General features: G+C 37.9%; 1 protein-coding gene across 5 annotated transcripts; it reads right to left on the reverse strand.

Moving 5' to 3' along the window:
* Nucleotides 1–184: 184 nt before the first annotated feature.
* RECQL (RecQ like helicase) lies at nt 185–20,732 on the reverse strand. 5 transcript variants are annotated; one of them, XR_014619047.1, is made up of 17 exons: nt 20,605–20,732; nt 18,724–18,793; nt 16,472–16,669; nt 14,987–15,166; nt 14,189–14,295; nt 12,393–12,591; nt 11,006–11,172; nt 10,373–10,454; nt 9,120–9,268; nt 8,917–9,034; nt 7,133–7,271; nt 6,257–6,348; nt 4,417–4,636; nt 3,432–3,561; nt 2,995–3,230; nt 1,702–1,772; nt 185–300 (listed from the first exon to the last, which is right to left on the reverse strand). XR_014619047.1 is itself a non-coding variant. In XM_084299753.1 (15 exons), exons 2-15 carry the CDS (start codon nt 18,737–18,739, stop codon nt 3,042–3,044), a joined length of 1,986 nt encoding a protein of 661 aa, XP_084155879.1. In that variant the 5' UTR covers nt 18,740–18,793; nt 20,605–20,732; the 3' UTR covers nt 2,419–3,041. The 5 variants fall into 5 exon arrangements, 1 of the variants encoding a protein (XP_084155879.1); XR_014619048.1 differs by having other exon boundaries at nt 192–320; nt 3,033–3,230; XR_014619049.1 differs by having other exon boundaries at nt 192–320.
* Between the last annotated feature and the right edge of the window lie 14 nt (nt 20,733–20,746).

A 20,746-nucleotide genomic window follows, 5' to 3' on the forward strand; every position in this document is an offset into this window, starting at 1 on the left:
GCCTAACTAGTTCTTGCAGTCAGTGGTAAAGACCCAACAGCTGCTCCTATGGTTACCTTTTTCTGAAAATACCAATGTACACATGCATTTAAGGAAGTCAACTACTACTTAGCTGTACGTGTAGTAGAAATATAGTCTTCTGCTGTCTGCAGCCCCTCTGAAATGGGATGCAAAAGTGCTGCAACTGAAGATTTCTCCAAGTCCATAGAGATTGTCGAGGAGAGACAGGGACTCACTGCCACGGTTGAGTCAGCAGGGCGGTACAGGTAGCTGAATTCCTCCATTACAGGTAATGTTAGGCTTGAAAAGAAAAAGGCTTCCTGGCACACAATTACATAACACAAAGTAGGATTAAACCAAGAAGATACTGATACATTTTAAATAATTCAGAAGATAATAATCGTATAAATGTACATTGTTCTAAAAAAAAAAAAAAAAAAAAAAAAAAAAAAAAAAGCACTTAGTGAGCCCTCCACTGCAAAAGAAGTGAAGCTCTTAACATACACTGACACTTGGATGTACTAAAAAGTATCAGCTTCTCTGGACTCTTTAAGCACTACTTCAGGTTGCTTGAATTTGAAATAAGGCTAAGTCAGGGGGTTTGCTTATTGCTTAGAAAAGGGTATCACTTTCTTCCAGTCCACTTAGTGTATCAAAATGAACCTTTAACTATATAAAAAGAAAAGGTTGGTATTTACATTTGACTAATTATTATAAACATTTAGAGAAATGTTCTGTGTTCAGCAGCAACCTCGGAATAAGGCTTTGGTGGAGTAGATTTAAATCACTAGCAATCTTTATTTTCAGGTAATTTCATTAAGTAGGTGGCAAAGAATAGAAGTTGAAAATGTTGCAACTAATACTGAGCAGCCTTTTAAGGAAACAGCTCTAAACTACTTCCAGTTCAGCTAGAATTGATGCATATTCAAACCAGCTACTTTAATGGTGGTAACAACATACCCATACAGCTACCACTGCATTTAAGACTAGCAGAAAAAGTAGAAGTTACTGATCCAAGCTGCGAGTGCAGTTCAGCCAAAGAAACAAAATCTTGTCAAAGGTTATCTGCTGAAGGGTTTGGTGCCTTTAAATACATGTAAGATAATGGTGCCCACAAGGCTCTAAGCTGAGATCAGTTTCAAAGGAGTTGATGAGGGTAATTTCCAGGTTAATGAATTTACCCAACAACATTTTGTAGTCCTAGTATTAGTGCGTCAATATACCTCATTTTCTAGTTTAGGAGAAAGGGGAAATCCAGAACCCTGGGGCAAAGAAAGGGCTAAATTTTCACTTGAAGAAAGCTGAAGTCACCAGAACTACAAGCTAGTGGAAGCTTAGCATTTACTTCTGATTGTCAGAGTAAATGAATCTGTAAACAAATGTTCTAGCCTTAGGCGTTTGAATGCAACAACTAGAAGAGTGCTAAGATTTACTCAAGTTCTTAAAATTTTGAAACAAAATAGTAAGCACATACAGTATCTACCTCATTAATGGTAGCCAAAGAGTACAAAGAATCAGTACAATAATTTGTATTAAGTATTTAAAAGCACATCAAATTTCAAAAGGACATTATCTGTTGGCTCTTATTTTCAACCTTCAAGTTGTTCAAAGATACTTTTAATACATAACCATGACATGTGTATCTTTGAACTTAAGCACTGCTTAAATGTTAAGCATAAACAGAAGCTCAGCAGCTCTTACCAGAATTGAAAGTGTAGACATGGCTGCTCTTCAGGCCTATTGTCTCAACCAGGCTATTCCTACTGCCAAACCTGACAAATGCAAGTGGAAGTAAAAGCAATAGTGCTTGTAATTCTTGGTAGCTGCAAAAGACTTTACCAGTTACCAAATGCTAGCAACTCCTTTTTTTTTTTTTTTTTTTTGTTTGTTTGTTTGTTTTTTTCCAAATTTATCAAGGTAGGAATAACTCAACAATTATTTTTATCTTCTGTCACTTTGCACCTACTACATCAAGGTCTTCCGATGTTCAACTTTATGCCCAGAGACCATTCAACATGGAATTCAGTTTTCCTGCCTCCCTCCTTGCAAACATTCCTTCTGTCTTCAAAAAGCAGGATCTCTGGAATTCACCAGTCAGCATTACCTTAGCAAACCATGCTGATCAGCCCAACTGACTGAGCTAACTGCCCATGCAAATATGGGGATAGTAATTTTTGAGGGATACCTTGACTTCAGCAAGTCTCTTGACATGCTCTCTCATAATTTTCTCGTTGCTAGAAACAGACTATATAGACTGGGTAAACATATTGCATATTATGAACCCTAAAAGAAATTAATACACACTGTTGACTTCAGCAGAGGGCTGCAAAGCTTTCAAGGGACTTGGGGAGGAGAAGCTGAGATAACTGGATTTGTTCCAGAGTAAGAAGAGAAAAAAAGCTGAAGTGGAAGGGGATCGTTGTCTTAAACTTCCTAATGGAAGAGCATAGCAGCAATGGGGCCAGACTCTTCTCAGAAGAGCACAGTGATAGGACATGAGGCAAAAGACAAACTGCAATACAGGAAATAATGATTAGCTCTAAGAAATTTCCTTTATTCTTTTTTTGGCATGAAGCTGCTCAAACACCAGAGCAGGTTCTCAGAGAGGCTGTAAAATCTCCATCCATGGGGATAGTCAAAACTCAACTGGACACAGCCCAGAGCACACTGTTCTGACTGGACCCACTTTGAGCAGGAGGTTGGGATCAGATTTCTGAAAGTCCCTTCCAACATGTGACTCTGCAGTATTTACTATAGTAGTTTCTATACATTAGATTTCCAAAAGAGTTAAAAGCAACATAGTAATTACTTACAGTTTGCAGTCATTGCTGTATCGTAAGATACACCCAACTACTTTGATATCAAGCAATTTTCCCTTAACCACAAGACTTTTTCTAGACTTGAGGACATTAAAGATCCTTGTTTAAATTAAATTTTAAATTTAATTTAAAAAGCACACAAAAATACCATTACTAAAACACAAATTGAGCTTACACACTGAATTGTCCATGGAATGAGATCCTAAATGTCACCTGTACAACTCAGTCAAGAACTACTGGCTGGTCATCTCCACCTGCTTGAAGCTTGAACTTCTTTGCTTTTAAGTTAGATCCACAGTTATGCCGTTTACGTTCTTGTGACTTCTTCACCGCTGAATCTTGGACAGTCTGTGAAATAGTCTGAGCGTTTTCACTACTTCCTTTTGAAGTTGAAGACTCAGATGGTTTATTCTGTAAGTTATAAACAATTCTATTAAAATTCTAACATTTGTTTTCTTTCTTAGTGTTCCCATGCAAAGGAGAAGATGATGACTAGTTCAAATCCTGTTGATTGTATTATTATACAAAATAAATTGAACAGATGCCAACCTCTTAAAAAAAAATCTCTAATGGAAAGGTATACATATAGCAAGTTGGTACAGATATATTTACCCTGTGAACACTTTTCTTGTTTGTTGTCCCTTGTATTGTGATGTGGTGCGCCTCATTTTTCAGCAGTCCTGCTTTTGGTCCTATCTTCAGGTAGGATATTGTAGCAAATGCCGTGAAGCTGAAGTCTTCCCTGCGTAAATTAAATCAGTTTTATACAGAAGGTTGGAGACAAAGTCAGGATAAAGCATGCAAGTAAAAAACAGGACACATATGTTAACCCTTCTGACTGACGTTCCAAACAGCAGCTTGATTCTGCTTTACCTAGCCAAGTGGATAGTCACTTAATTTAGAGTGAATCTGATCAATGCTTAGCATAGCTTAATTTGTGGACTTCTATAGATATGCAATCTTTTGGAATACATGCAGGAAAACAAGGAAAAAATGTAGTTGGTCATCTGCTCACTCTCTCTAGAGTATAAAAAGTCAGCTGCATAAAAGGATGCAAAAAATCTAGTCAAAAAATAAAGGTATTAAATGTTTGATTTGTGCATATTCTTGGAATTTTCTGAAACTATATAAAAAGAAGAAACATATGACACAAAAAACTAGATGACACAAGAAGCACTGCTATTATTTTCACTGTGCTTTCTTAAAATTTCTGAATACCACTCTCCACATTAGCCAGCCTGTCCTGACTTAAACTCTATATGGGCAATCCCATTTGCTTTGCTTACACATGGCATGTAAATAATACTCAATATAAACAGCAGACTTCTCTGGAATGAAGCCTCCTGTGGCCTTCTAACTGCATAAGACACCAACTCTTTAAATTTGTGAGAGATGCAGTGTTTCAAGTACATGTATTCCTACATTTCTATTTTAATATTTTCATGTAGAAATACAGCACTATTTTTTTATAAATACATTAAACACTTCAGAATACAAGACTACAGAACATATCTATTAATATTGTAGAGAAACAACACGGCAATAAAGAAAAATGACTACTAGTTGTTCAAGAAGAAAGGAGTACTGCCATACATACCTCAGATACTGCTGCAGCAGTAAATGGGCAATGATTCTCTCCATTTCCTCTCGAGGGAGCTTTGGTGGAACAACTTCAGCCACCCTTAATTTTGATGCACCTTTCCCAGACCATGCATCAACTAACTTCAGTGGAGTGAGTTTCTCACTCATGTTTTCAGCTTGCTCAAGTATCTTGATTAGATCCCTGCAGTACTCTGTGATATCCATTTTCTCAAGTGCTACAAGTAAAAATGACATAATATTAAATTGTAAGTCATCACATATATTTATTTAGATAGTACCCATATGTACATTAGGTGTGTATGTATATACAAGCACTTTTACATGTATAAATATATCTTTCTGTATATGTATATATTTGCCATATAATGCCAATGCTTTAAGTGTTGTTTTTTGTGTTTTGTTTTGTTGTTTGTTTTTTTTTTTTAAACTATAATTTAACAAATGGAGCTGTAAGTTTTCATCTGTCCAAGCAGGATATATTTGCAGTGAAATTTACATTTATCTTTCTACTTTGTTATTAAAACACCTGCAAGGATGTTTACAGGTTTATATTACAAATGTTTACATTACAAACTGCCAATTATTTCAAAGAAACACTTCCAAAGCATAATAGTTGTACAGTAGCTACTATATTATTCTGTAGTATATTCTGTACAGTAGCTACTATATTATTCTGCAGCTGGATTCATTTTCCTCACCCATAATATTTATTATGGGAGGATCAGAGGTCAAAGAAAAACTGAGGAACATACTCAAGGCATTTCTTCTCTCAAAACACTAATGGACAAGAGAGAAAAAACGTCACTATACAGATTATCTTAATCATGAATAATTATTACACAGCAATAACACACATATCCAAGCAGAACATAATGATCATGCTTCTACTGCATGATCAAATCATGGCATAGAATTACCCCAAATACCTTCCTCCAATACTAAAAATTAACTACTGAAAAGGCAGTACTACTCCTAGGTTTCCTCAGACCTCACTTATCTGTCAAGAGACCCTGACAGTAAAGCAGCAGAACAGGACATCTTTCAACTATACTTCACTACATTGCACCTTTAACTCTTGGGTACAAGCAAGATCCATACTTTTTTCAACCTCTGAGCCAAATATAAATTTCACCTAAGCCTTGATTTTGTCAAACAACTTTACTATATAGATAGAACTTTATAATGCAAAAAAAATTAAACATCTTTGTTTTGTCCACTTTACCTCCAAAAAGTATACAAGAAAAAAGAAAGTGTAATTCCCCAGGATGCCTGTGTGCAAAACAACAGAAGAACTTGTGTTCGATGATTGCATTCTACTGAAATCATCCTCTTCTACCATGCAGCCAGGTTTGTTTCAGTTCCTCTCCCGTATTCCACGCATATATGGCCCATATGACTTCCCTCTTATAAACCTAACTTTCTTCTAAAAGAAGAGCACTTGCCAGACAGATGTTGTGCTGTTAGAGCTAGCACACAGAAAAATCCTGAATTAGTGTGTTCAGTGTGCACAAGCCTCACATGCACACTCCTGACAAATTCAGGACTCATGAGCATGCAGCACTGAAATCCTCTGATATTTTACTGCTAAGTCTGAAAGACACCAAGTGTTTGGCATCATGCAAAAAGCCAACCTAGGAGGTATCCTGCTGAACACCCTGTATTTAGCAACATTAAGTCACTGTAAACTGATGTTCATCACAGAAGTTGCACCTTGGAAACAGGCAGTATCTTAAACATGCTTTACATAAGTTGCTTACAGCTTGTTTGAACTAGATTTTTTTTAAGCCAACCTTTTCCATGTTCTTCCTCCTTGTTTGTAAAAACAATTTACTTACAGTTTTCTCTGCAGCAGTTATCACACATTCTGTTGCAGTGTGCAGAATCCCATACTTCATCAAAATGACGGGCTATGAGGACCCGGCGACACCTGAAAGAACACAATAGCAAAGAGGGGCTATGGAAGATAAATTTACACACTTGTGTTACAAATCATAAAAGTGGCAAAAGTTCCTCTGGTTAAGCTTGTATCTCAAAACAAGCATAAAGAATTGTCCCAGGTAAATCAGAAGACAAATACTGCAACACAGCATCCCTGTCAGTCATGCTAACAGGAGCAATCAAAATCAATTAGCTTTCAGTAATAGTAAATACTGCACTGGGTACAGTTCTGTTAAAGCAGAAAAATAAGTGTGATCTGCAATTCCAGTAGAATGAAAAAAATCTTCATAATATAAACTGATTCTTAGAACAAGACCAACAAAGGCTGCATTGAGTGCATGAATCGTCTATAACACAGAAGCGTTTTCCATGATGTATTCAATACAGCTCAGTATAGCAGATAAAGCATTAAACACATCTGGATTCCTCTGTGGTCATTAAACACTGTTACCTTAGAGTAAAAAAACACAGTGTTCCAGTAATTGTTCTGAATGGGATCTGAAATCCAAACACTGTTTGTTGACAGATATTTTATGTCAATGTAACATCTTCCATAACATTATCCTGAAGCTAACAAGCAGCACATCAACATACAGTTATGTGTAAGAGTACACATAGTAAGCAGGTAAACTACAAACCCCAAACTCAAGACTCTGTTACAAAGGCAGTGTCTCTACACTGTGCTGTTTGTTTGTTGTTAAATAGCCTGTAAAAACAAACAACAAAATTAGCCTATTTAAAAACTAAGCAACCAAGCCACTATAGTAACTTACTTGCTTGCATTCTGGCAGTAAGACACCATATCATACAGCTTCTCTTGCCCTACATTTTCCATCACTACCATTGAGCTGATTCTGAATATATCTCCAAAACCATAATACAAAATGCAGTCAGCTTTTTGGTCATCCCTACCTGAAATGCATTAAAACAAACACAAAATGTAGAGTTTAAGCATCTTCTGGTACAAATTCCACTCTCATCTGCATTGGCTTCTGCAGCCCCCATAGAGTACACCACTGTAACAGACTATCAAGCATAATATATCAGCCAACAGAACAGCATGATATAGACTAGAAATAAGATATATTTAGAATAGTCTTCTACAACTACAGAATGAAGCAAACTAAAAATAGTACACAGCAAAGATTCTGATTCTTAAAAAAACTAAAATATAATATTACTGTGATATAAAATCAATGCAATCACCTTTTCCTCACCCTACATCTCTTGGAAAATTCTATCCAAATATGTATTGAAGCCTAATTACTTGATTAAAAGACACTGTGACCTTCAAATATTTCATTATGTATTCATGACAACAAATGAAGAGAGATTTATTTATGATTTGGCAAAATACTCAATTTCAAACCAACTGTGCCTTCTATGGCTGAACTTAAATCACCTCTTCCTCCCTGATGATGTAATGGGTGCCCTCCTGATGTTTGCAAGGCCTTGAGAGCTGAGAAGGCCTGAAGAACTAACACTTTCTAGGAGTTTAATATTAAACAGAAAGGAACTACTTCACTTGGATAGGTAGTTGGGGAAAAAAGGCAAGGTTCAAAAGCTAAGTGATACATTCAGGCAGGTGAGTAGCAGTGCTTAATGGCCCTCCACCCCCTGCAGAAGAATTCCATTTAAATAAAGTTATGTACAAAGGAAGCAGATAAAAGCTTGTTGAAATCACCCTAAACTGATAAACACTGTGAAGTAACTATTTAGCACCCGTAAGACCCCTGCCTCACCTATCTCTATACTTCCTGTTACATTCAGCACTATCTAAAACTAGCCAGATTCTAGTGTAAGCATATACAAACTCCCACAAACTTTGATGGCTCTTTAATTTCTTCAGCCAACATTGAAGCCAAGTTCTGTAATACAGGCAGAGTTAACATCTCAACCTATTCGCCTTCTTGGTCCTTCCTTCCCTTTTTTTCCTGTGTGAAGGCTTTCCTTCACACATCTGTATTTGAAAAAATAAGTAAGCACAAGCTTAAAAAAATCCAACATCCTTCAACAACAAAAAACACAACTTTTTTTTTTTTTTTTTTAAAAAAAAAAAAGCTACACCAGCTGTTTAGTGCTGCTATACACTGGTCAACCCTTAAAATTCCAACCCTCAGGCTCCTCATCCCACTTATTTTTCTGTGGCCAGTAAAATTCAGAGAGATCATACATCATCTAGAGAAAAATCTGAGCAGATTATGCATCCCAGTTGCTATGCAAATAAAACAATATATTTTCTGTGACTAATCTAATTAATGTCACATTAGGGAATTATTCTGGTATGCCACAGATGACACAAAAATCAAGTAACTCAAAAAAATGCTGAGTAAAGGACTAAATATTCAGTTATTTTTGCTACACTACAGTACAGAGGCCTCAGATCATGAATGTTTTTTGTATCTGCTTTAAAGACTAAATAGAGGCACAGTGGCATTATACACTTTGTAGCCCAAATCACAGACAGGACACTGCACACATATCTAAAATGAAAGAACAATTCTACTGGTTAAATAGATGTCAACTGATGCTTTGCAAATGCTGTTTCCTACAATACCTGCACGTCCACTCTCTTGATAGTAGTTCTCCATTGACTTGCTCATAGAATGATGAATTACAAACCTCACGTCAGGTTTATCAATTCCCATGCCAAAAGCAACAGTTGCCACTACAACCTGAAATAAGATTAAGAAACCATCAAGGTACTAAAACACAATTTGTTTAAATGAGACAGAAGTCTATGAAAAGTATCTACTTAACCTGGATTTGATTTGCTGCCCATCCTTTATGAACTTTGGTCTTATATTTAGCATCCATATTTGCATGGTATGTCCCTGCCTTGATTCCCAGTTTCTGCAGACTCATAGTAACTTGCTCAGAGTCCTTCTGAGAAAAGCAGTACACTATTCCTGCACAAAAGTGAAACATGCTTTATCGTAATGTCTTCAAAAATATTAAAAAACAATAAAACAATCCCCAATACTTAAGGAGAAAAAAAAAATTAAAAAATTATTAACTTAAATAAAAATCAGTAAATGGTCCTCATGCGTATTCAGTATGTGGTATTGGTAGCCATGAATGGAATTTAAATAATCAATTTGAAAAAGACAAAATAGGTAAAAGGTAATATAAAAGTCCTCCTAACAGGCTTCTTGAACTATGCAAAAAGTGGCTTACCTATCTTTTAGGGTTTTCTCCTACTACAGAAACAGAGTTCAGTCTCCAGCTTTGGCTTGTAGACTGAAGAGAAAATATGGATGCCAATCTGCATAATCATGGCAGTATTCTGTCAATATTCAAGGTAGACAATGCTTGTTAGTGCTTATGTAAAGTGGTTCCTTTATTAAAGAGGTCCATCATGTCCTTTTGTAATAAGTTTGTAATAATTTCAGTGCAGTTCTGTACACAGGGAGCTGACCATCACAGCCACAGAGTTCTACAGCAGAGACAGGGATTGACTGCTGCTCCAGAAAACTGTGTCCTGTTGCCTTTATAATATGACCGCCCTCTTGATTTGCAGTACGTAATTCTACTGGTTGCATAAAGTCCAGCTTTTACAGTTCTACCTTCATCACAGAAACACAATTCACCCCATCATCCATCCACTGAGTAATACATTCATTTTATGATCAAATATGAAAAAGAACTGTTAAAGGTATTAAGTACACTAACACAGATATTATATGGGAAAGAAGTAAGAACATAGACAACTTTGAGACTTGTTTTTACTGTCTTAAAATTTGCTATTATTCTTACCTATGTAAACATTGTTCTACTTAAGTCAACATTATATTTAATACTTCAGAAGATACAAGTAAACAGTAAAGAATGAAAAGATTAATTACTCAAGGTAGGGATCTTATTAAGTTTCATCTCCTTTAGCATTGGTTGTTCAATGTAAGGTGAAAGTGGAATTTCTCTATATGTTTCTCCATATGTTTCTATATGATCATTTGAAGTCATTCCTATAATGCTGAAAATTATAAATAATAACATGCTTCTACACTGTTTACCTGAGAGCCCTTTGTATCTTCCATTAATGACCTTAACAATGTCCTCGATGAAATCTTCATTACTTGAAGGTTTATGCCGAACCTTAAAGGAAAATACACGTGTCAGAGTTCTTCAAGTTGGTAAAGTCTGTCAGACAATTCTATCACCCTACTTCTCCCAGTATAATGAATACAACTGCTCTGTTGTTTAACCAAAATTACCATACTTTGATTATAAAGAGAGAGATTACATCTCAAAAGCCCATAGAAAAAAAAGCCCACAAATTTTCCCATAAAGAACAATGAAAGAAGATACAGACAGACAGAAAATACAGTACAACACAATAATTCACACCTTTTTGCAATGATATGACATACTTTCCAATAGGTTGCAGCAGTCTGAGCCTGCTGCCCACCTCTCACCCATACACAGCCTTATCTGTGAAGCCTTGCTCACAGAGAACTGGGCAGCCCACATTCCTATGCAGATGACTGCAAGTTCAAATCAAGTCATTAAACAACACCGTCATTAAGTTGCAAACTACATATTATGAAAATGGATAATTGGCAATCTATCCTGAAATTCATCAGCTGTAACTTACAGAATATAAGAAGACTGTGATGCAGTTCAACAAACAGATAATAAAAACATACCTCATAGTAAAGATTGGGCCGGTTGAAAGATGCCGTAAAAGTAATGCATTTCTGAACATGCAAAATTGTCTGAGCATCCTTTAAAACATGATTTGTAGCAGTTGCAGTTAACCCAATCAAGGGAGCATTGGGAAACTGTCTTTTCAAGATACCAAGGGACTTGTAGTCTAAGCAAAAATACAAAAAGGGGAAAGAAAAACGTCTTATCCTACAGATCCAAAGTTTAAAAAAAAGATATTCACCTTGATAGTATTAGATGGGATAATAATGCAATAAATGTTGCTGATATTAGTATTACTGCTAGTTACCACAGAGCTAATTTACATATCAAACTGAAGTAATAAGAAGGTTGTACTTAAAATTACTTTCTCTTCTAATTGAATTTTATAAAAGTCACAATTCAAAAGGCAAAACACTGAAATAGAACTCATTAAAAATTATAAAAATTTAAGTGGCATTGCATTAACCAACATTCAGATTATTTTGCAGGTATATTTTTAAGAATAGTTGTGTTTGTTGTTGTTTTGTTTTTTTGTTTTGTTTTGTAAACACAGCTTTGATAAGAAACAAGCAATGTGGAATTTGAAAAAAATACTGAATAAAGACTATACTCAGGAAATATTTTAAAGGCTCAGTGCTGACAATGACTTGTTGCCTCCAAACAGAAATGCAGCCAGAGACACATATCCAAATTCCACATCGCCTGTTTCACTTGCACCAGCTCTTTGCTCAGACACTTTTTTTTTTTTTTTTTAATCAAAACTGCAAAGGTTGACTTCACAGTTATTTTTGCTCCAAATCAAAGTTTTTCATTTAAAGGCAAAGAGACAGTAAGTTAGTTTTCTGACAAGATAAGAAACCATCTGAAGCACCTTTTCTTTCCCCAAAAATCAAGAACATTTATTTCAAACTGCTTTAGAAGCAATTAAAATATATCACATGAATTTCCAAAACATTATCATCACCTCTAATGCAGATATCTTATCAGATCATGATCCTTGGCATCCTAGAATTAAATTCTTTACCTCACCCACAGCGTTAACAGAGTGGTATAAAAAATTACCCATTTTTTTTCCTGTAGCAGATTAAAGATGACTGTACTGGCTGTATTACAGGAGGCAGCCAAAAACAGTTTCATTAGTAGCTTTTCATGATACTGACAGCAAAATGTACAATGAAATTGCTGCAACTTGCATGAACTTAGCTCTTGGACAACGACAGAGTCATTTGTTAATTAAAGTCCTTGAGCTAACACAGATTCTTGCCATACCTAAATATGGAAGTACTTCTTCAACACATGAAGAAAGAACTTGTCTTTATTCCAGGCCTAACTTAGTATTTATTGATGCCTGAATAACACTGCAAACTGGATTACTAATGAGCATACCAGGCCTGAAGTCATGGCCCCACTGACTACAACAGTGGACCTCATCTACAGCAATGCGAGCAAGACACCCTGCTTGATAAGCTTTCTCTAGCTTTGACATGAACATTTTGCTTTTTGCAATCTTCTCCGGGGTCACATAAATGAGCTTCAGTTGTGAATTTCTTTTTAGCATTTCAGTATGAACCCACTTCACATGTTCCTGTTCAAAACAAAAGGAGAAATCAGGGGCGAACAAACTAGTGCAACACACAGAAGTTGCTTACTGCTAAGATTCTTAAGAGGTTATTAACAATTCATACGGGGGTGATTAACAGAGACTGATAAACTGTTGCATAGTATTTATTGCTACTGTAAGTCTTTGCAGCAGATCACTACATATAAAACATTCATTTTAATACTTGGAGAATTTGTTGCAGAACTTTGAAAAAGCAAACTACTGAAAGTTTGTCTTAGTTTCAGCATGTTCTATCTGCATTTTCCCATTAAGCTATAATGTACCAAAAAAAACTGTGGTACTACAAGTACCAACCGTAACTTCTATTACTGAATTTTCAAAGTGCTCTACCTCAAAGCTCACTCTAAGTTTGGCAAGTTGCATCAGGCCACTTACCTACCAAACCCACTCTCGTGTGCAATTTAATGACTACGACCTCCTGGCAATCAGGAAAAAAAGTATTTCACTATAAAAAGCAATTGACTAATAACAGACCGGGAAATACATTGCTTGCTGGTCTCAGGATCAGTTTACCATCCCAAAGTAAGATAAGTAAAAGCCTGCATTCCTCACCATGTCAGTACTAGATAATAATGATCACCTCCCCTAACCTTCTTTCAAACCTAGAAACTGAGTAAAAACATAGAATAAACACCAAAGGTAACTCACATCCTTTAAATAGCCCCATGAAATCCATTTATTCCCTGAAATATGTTGGCTTAAATGTGTTCTTGTTATTACAACAGGAAAACAAGAAATTTCCATGAGCCAGCAGTGTGCCCTGGTGGCCAAGAAGGCCAATGGGATCCTAGTGTGCATTAAAAGGAGCATGGCCAGCAGATCAAGGGAGGTGATCCTCCCCCTCTACTCTGCCCTGGTCAGGCCTCACCTTGAGGTACTGTGTCCAGTTATGGGCTCCCTGGCACAAAAAAGACAGGGATCTCCTGGAAAGAGTCCAGCGGAGAGACACAAAGATGATATGGGGCCTGGAGTATCTTCCCTATAAGGAAAGACTGAGAGACCTGGGTCTGCTCAGCCTTGAGAAGAAGAGACTGAGGGGGGATCTTACCAATGTTTACAAATATCTTAAGTGTGGGAGACAGAGGAATTTGGCCAACCTCTTTTCAGTGGTTTATGGGGACAGGACAAGGGGCAGTGGTCAAAAAAATGGATCACAGGAAGTTCTACACCAACATGCAAAAGAACTTCTTCACGGTGAGGGTGACGGAGCACTGGAACAGGCTGCCCAGGGAGGTTGTGGAGTCTCCTTCTCTGGAGATACTCGATGTCTGTCTGAACGCCTACCTGGGCAACCTCCTCTAGGGAACCTGCTTTGGCAGGGGGGTTGGACCTCATGAACTCTTGAGGTCCCTTCCAACCCCTACATTTCTGTGATTCTGTAATGCAATAACTCAATCACGTTATCCATACCGCAGCATATATCTCTCAAGATACTGTTGACAGAATAGCATTAGATGCTAAAACTGTGCCGTTCATTCAGCATTCATAAATAACACAAACAGAGGCAAGACACCAGCATATATTTCATAAAAAGGCATCAAAATTGGGCAGTTAAACATACCTTACTGCTTGAAGCATTTAATAAAGTTGCAGAAATGCCAAGATGTTCCAGAACCATGAGTTGATCTTCCATAAGTGATATCAAAGGACATATCACGAGTGTGAAACCTGTAACAATAAATTATTTGTGGCATCTGAAGCCTTGTTTGAATGGTGTTATCTCTAATACATTTAAAAACGGGCAAAGAAAAAAAACTATTGCATCAATCCTGTTCTGTAAGAACTGCCCAACAGGCACTTAAACTTCATGCTTAGTAGCAGATTCCTCTCCTAGACAGATAAGGGAACGATAGGTCACATAGGGATAAATTTGATCAACTGTCTTTGACATGAACGTTTTCTTAGACCACAAACAACAAATCTAGACCACAAACAACTGTGCTACAACAGAGTATAAGAACTAATATACAAAGCAAAGCAAGTTAGATTCACAGCTGTGTCATGAGGTAACACATAACTAAGCAATGCTAAGTATTGGTAGGTTAGATTTTTTCAAACAATTGGATGGGTTATTAAAAAAAAAAAAGTTTGAAAACTACAATGAATACTTGTTTTTACAAATGAATACACAGACTGTCTCCCAAATAATCTGGATCTAAAGCTGCTACTACTCCTTAAAATAAATAAATAAAAAAGAACAAAACAAGTATTTCCAGTAAATCTTCCCCTCAAATCTTCACTCTTTCCCCCAACCCCATACTGTGATATCAGACTCCAATGTAACATGCATTCTTCATATAACTACAGAAGAGAGTAACTATATCAAATTGTTCATATATTGTTTCCTCCCTTTACATACCATCAGAACAGACAGCCGGTAACTGATAACAAAGGCTCTTTCCACCACCTGTAGGCATGACAAGAAATACATCCTTTCCTGACATTACAGCATTTACTGTTTCAAGTTGCAAGGACCTGAACTTCTGGAGTTTAAACTTGTTCTGCAATGCAGTTTTTATCTTCTCATACCATGGAAAATCTGTTAAGAAAAAAAAAACAAACAACCATGCATTTTATAACTACTTTCTTAAAACACAAGGAACGGTAATTTACATATACAATAACGAGATCTGAAAGTGATGTAATTTCACATACATGAACGCGTTCAAAGATTCAATAAGGGCACACATTAGCTTCCTAATTTACAGAGATCACAGCTAAGTTCCAAAGTTCTCTGAAAACAAGAAAAGCTTCCCAATGATTTCAGCAAGCTTTATACCGAGACCAAATTTAGCTGTACTTCTTATTCTATATGTAAATATGCAGCATCTGATTAAAAAGGTGTTAGGTTTTGAAGCTTAGAAGGAGAGAACGAGGCACAAAGACACGCAAAACATAATCAATCTCTTCAATAGCAGTGATTTGCAATTACGAAGTATCAATATGTGCATAATGTTTTACCAAACTTGGACAAATATAGGTTAGACTACAAAATCAATTTCATTAAAAAACAAACAAAACAAAAAGCCACATATAATAGATACAGGCAGGAACTAACAATGCACTTCCGAATTACATGTGAAGTAGAAGAGGAGGAAAATAATAAGAAGATCTAAATTGAATTTGCCAGGAATTACAGTCGAGACCCACCAGCTATCTAGGACTTCAGTTAATGTTTAATTTTAAAGATGTGCCAAAAGGAGAGCAGACCTCACACCACCATGGGACACTTGTAAGTAGGGCCAACTCTACCGAAATAATGCATGCTACATGATTTTCAGCAGTCAGCATCCATCTAATTTGCATCATTAGGTAAAATGGTGGGGCTAAATAACCCACAGGAGAAACCACCCATTCAAGCAAAAAAAAAAAAAAAGCAAAAAAAAAAAAAAAAACCACAAACAGAGAGACAGTGCAAAGTATCTTCAGGAGTGCAAGACTTATTAACAAATCTAGAAAATATCCAGACTAATTATTCCCTGATTATTTTGGATCTAAAAATAAGTATTGCAATACATGCAGATTTACTCTTGGATTCTTTTAGCTACTCCAGTCAAGCTGTGACTTCACAGCAAGAATAAAAGTAGTTATATAAAGAATAAAAGTAGTTATAACAGGCCATTCTTGTCATAATTCTGTCCATAAGAACTCAGATTAGTATTAAGGAATGTCCAGTGAGGTAAGTACAAATATTAACGCATGTAATTAAGATGACAGGCCACCCAGCTGAACAAAATGAAATGGAACAATATCATTATCCAAACAAAACTCTGTATGAACACATTTTTCCCATACTGAATTAGATTACTTCTGTGCTAGAATATTTGAATTTGACTCTTCAAACCTTTTTTGTTCCACGCTTCAGCTGAGGTTTCAGTTTCTTTACTTCCCCCTGCCTCCAAGTCTCCTGAAGACTTCTTTATCAGCCCTTTTAACATTGTCTTCTTCTGAATAAGTTCCTGTTGTTTATCCAGAAGCTCCTGAATCTGCATCTCCACTGCCTGCAGCTCATTTTCAATGGAAAGCAATTCCTCCTCTAGCACTGAAGAGAAAACAGGGTGAAGGCAAAATAGTGACTACTAATCACAGTTTTAAAGGGCATTGTATTTCACACATTGATCAAGAACAAACGAAATTAAAAATAAACAGCATCTAGAGAAAAAGACAGCATGATAGGCCTACCAGTTAAGTTTACACCATCTTAATCTTTGTACATACCATGTAAAAATACTTAGCAAGGCTTAACAACATATGTGGTTTTATATGACCTATTAATTTAGGAACTATATACTCTAGGTTGTCATCTCCAATACAGTGTATGAGAGATATGCAACATAACTAATAAAAAATCACCTTAACCTAATTTCTCAGAAGTGGTGTCTCACCAGAGAAACACTTGCCATTATCTTATTTTCTCCAGATGTATGTTGAGCAATGAAAAGCAAATTGCATTTGCCTGATATTAAAGCTGAAACAGCTTCAATGAGCACAAAAGCAGTACTCCAGCCATCCAGCCATTTGCAATGTGAGCACAATGTTAGCACATTTTTAGCAGAAATCATTTACATGTAAGAATCAACATTAAACTCAGCAAGCAAAGGTCTTCTGAAGATGGAAATGGGGGTAATAGCAGAAAGCTTTATTTCTTGCACCCAGATCTCCCTTTTCATGCAGAACCAGAGCGTTTGCTAAATGTCAAGGTTTGAACATGGAGGACAAAAGCTTTTACACACACTGTTCAAATCTGAAAAAGCTGAAGCAAACACTCCCCAAAAGGCTGACTTACATAAGTGAATGCTTGGCAGGGATTTGCCTTTTTACATCCCTATGTGCATCTGTGTGAATTATGGATTGTGTTCTAGAACTCAAGCCCCCGGGTTAAAAGTTATTAACATTTAACGCATACCACCACTTCTGAGACAGGTTGAAAAAGAAAAGACATTTCTTATGCTTTTCTTTTTTTTTTTTTCCTCCATAATAACTGGTTTTGGTCTAAACATAGCAGATATGATAATTTGCTTATGGGAGTAAAAATCATTCATATGGAAAAAGATATTCTCATTATAAATGGCACAAAATGGGGATACTTGTCTTCCAAAATGCCCACTTTCATTCAGGAGGAATGAGTTGAAAGTGTCTTAAAATATGAAGCATACTGTCAAAGCACTGAAAGCCAAGTCATTTGGCCAGATACACCTACTTAAATTTTAGTTTTTAATCCAAGAAACAAAAAGTTATTCAGTTCAAAAAAAAAAGCAGGAGGCCTGGACCAGGTGATCTTAAAAGGTCCCTTCCAACCCAAACCATTCTACCATCCTATGAAAAGACCTTTTTCTTCACATCTGAAGTATAGAATCACAGAATGGCTCAGGTTGGAATGGATCTTAAAGACCACCCAGTTGCAAACCCCCTGCCATGGGCAGGGATGCCACCCAGTAATCAGGTTGCCCCAGGCCTCATCCAGCCTGGCCTTGAACACCTCCAGGGATGGGACATCCACAACCACTCTGGGCAGCCTGTGCCAGTGCCTCACGACCCTCTGAGAGAAGAATTTCCTTCTGACCTCTAATCTAAATCTCCCCTCTTTCAGTTTAAAATCATTCCCCCTTGTCCTATCATTATCTACCCAAGAGTCCCTATCCATCCTTTTTATAAGACCCCTTTAAGTACTGAAAGGCTGCGATGAGGTCACCCTTCTCTTCTGTAGGCTGAACATCCCCAGCTCTCCCAGCCTATCTTTGTAGGAGAGGTGCTCCAGCCCCTTGATCATCTTTGTGTCCCTCCTCTGGACCCAATCTAAAAGCTTCACATCCTTCTTGTGCTGGGGGCTCCAGACCTGGACGCAGCACTCCAGGTGGGGCCTCACAAGGGCAGAGCAGAGGGGGACAATCACCTCCCTTAACCTGCTGGCCACTCCTCTTTTGATGCAGCCCAGAATGCAGTTGACCTTCTGGGCAATGTGTAACAACACAGAGCTGACACACTCCCTTCTGCATACATTAAATTCATATAAAGAACAATAAATAACATCATGTGATCTAGTCTGTTAGCCAAAAGGCAGCAAAATGAACATACTGAATACTAATTTTGGATTACCTGCAACAGCTGCCATCTCTGGAGATTACAGAAGGCTATCCTCAGGAGAATTTGCTTAACCAAACTGTCACTAATAATAATGAAAAAAAAAAAAAAAACAAAACACAACATTACTAATTCTTCTACATTTAGAACAAATCTACTGCAAGAAATTTTTCATTAATATATACGGTGTTAGTATAACAGGTTAAGTATAGGTTCATTTAATCTGTCCATAATAAAAATATCCAACTACATGACAACACACTTTTTTCCCTTCTGCAAAAAGGACAGATAAGAAGTCATAAACAGATCCTAAGGCTACACAGAGCTTACCAGCCTTCCAATGAAACCACGTGAATTTTGACCAAAACTTAAATTTTACAAAACACTCTCTCTTCCTTCTTAATAGATGAATGGTGTAATATAGACCAGTCATTGACCTCCCCTAGGCCTACCTTTTTTGGTTCTCTTCAACAACTACTTTACAGAAAAATCAGAACAATTACATTCTGTCCATTAGAAAAGTATCCACCATAATACCTAGAGGATACTCACCCAGAGAAGGTGAAAGGGAGCAAATTCAGTGGACCAGCACTAGAAGCTGATCTGTATCCTACCTATTTTACTGTGTTCCTACAAATGGTGGAAAAATACATACATAAACAAAGAACATGCAAATAAAGGACCAAATTTGTCAGAAGAATCTGTATGCAAAACAAAGTCCCACACTTCAGACAGAAGTTGATAGGATAATTCAGCAGTTTCCACGTCACCCACAAAATCAGAGTTACGGTCCTGTCTTTCCACCACCTGTCACTTGCACGAAAGCATCTGGAAATGTTTGCTTCTCCAAAATACAGAGCAGGTAGGGACATACAAAAAAATCAGTAGCTACAGAACTGACAATCTGCAAATGCAATACACTATTTCTGTTCCCCCCAGATAAATGCAATAGTCACAAATATCACCAGACTGATAGCTCATAAGCCATTTTCTTATCCAAAGTGTGGGAAGCAAATTAAAGTTACCTATAGTTCTCCTCTATGGCGCTGAGGCTCTGTAAGCTGTTAGTTTAGATTCTGCCTCTAAAGGACATAGCTCAGCATACCTTCCAGCTGATTCTATAACAGCACTGCCAGCAAAGTCCCCACCTACCCTTTGACTCCTCAAAAATGCAGCTCCTAAGGAGCTGAATAAAGATGAACTCATACCTTAGGAGCTTTTTTGGACAAAAGGCAAGTGAAAGCATTGTGCCCCTTAGGCAGCTTCACCCCACTGTACGAACAGCTGGTTACTACCACATCCCGTTAGAGCTTTTTGTAAGCAGCCTGCTGGGGAGGCAGAAGGCCGCTATGCAAACAGGCGGTGGCCACAGCTATGACAAGCTGGGAACCAGCGTCACTTGTCACCCTGCGGCTCAGCGTCCTGGCGCTGGGAGCTCCCTCACTCCCCTTCCCTCCAGCCCCCAACTCTGGGGTACCCCCTGTGCAAGGGGCACGGTGCGCACGGAGCCCAGCCCATCACGGAACCATTCAGGATGGGAAAGCCCTCCAAGATCATCTGCTCCAACCATCACCCAGTGTCACCCAGTAAACCACGTCCCACAGCACCACGTCCACCCTCTCCTTGCACACGGTGACTCCACCACCTCCCCGGGCAACCCGTCCCAGTGCCTGACTGTTCTTTATGAGCAGAAGTGTCTCCTCATTTCCAACCTGAACCTCCCCTGGCGCAGCCTGAGGCCATTCCACGTACTCCATCGCCTTCACAGCCGAGGAAGCGCCGCTCACGCGACGCAGCAGCAGGGCACAACCTGCGGGCAGCCCCCACACCCCGGCGAGCACCCCATAAGCCCCCGACTAAAGAACCAAATTTATTTCTTCTTAAAGCCGAACTCACGTCGCAGACCAGCACTCAGCCCGGCCGTTCCCAGGCCCACCCGCACCTCCAGCCGCCCCCGCTGGAGCCACCTCGGCGCTTTCAGCCGCGGCTCCAAAACAGCCCGAAACGGCCCCAAAACGGCCCCGACGGCTGCCGGGCT

This window comes from Netta rufina (assembly GCF_964035555.1).
Source record: "Netta rufina genome assembly, chromosome: 1".
In the NCBI taxonomy this organism is placed as follows: domain Eukaryota; kingdom Metazoa; phylum Chordata; class Aves; order Anseriformes; family Anatidae; genus Netta; species Netta rufina.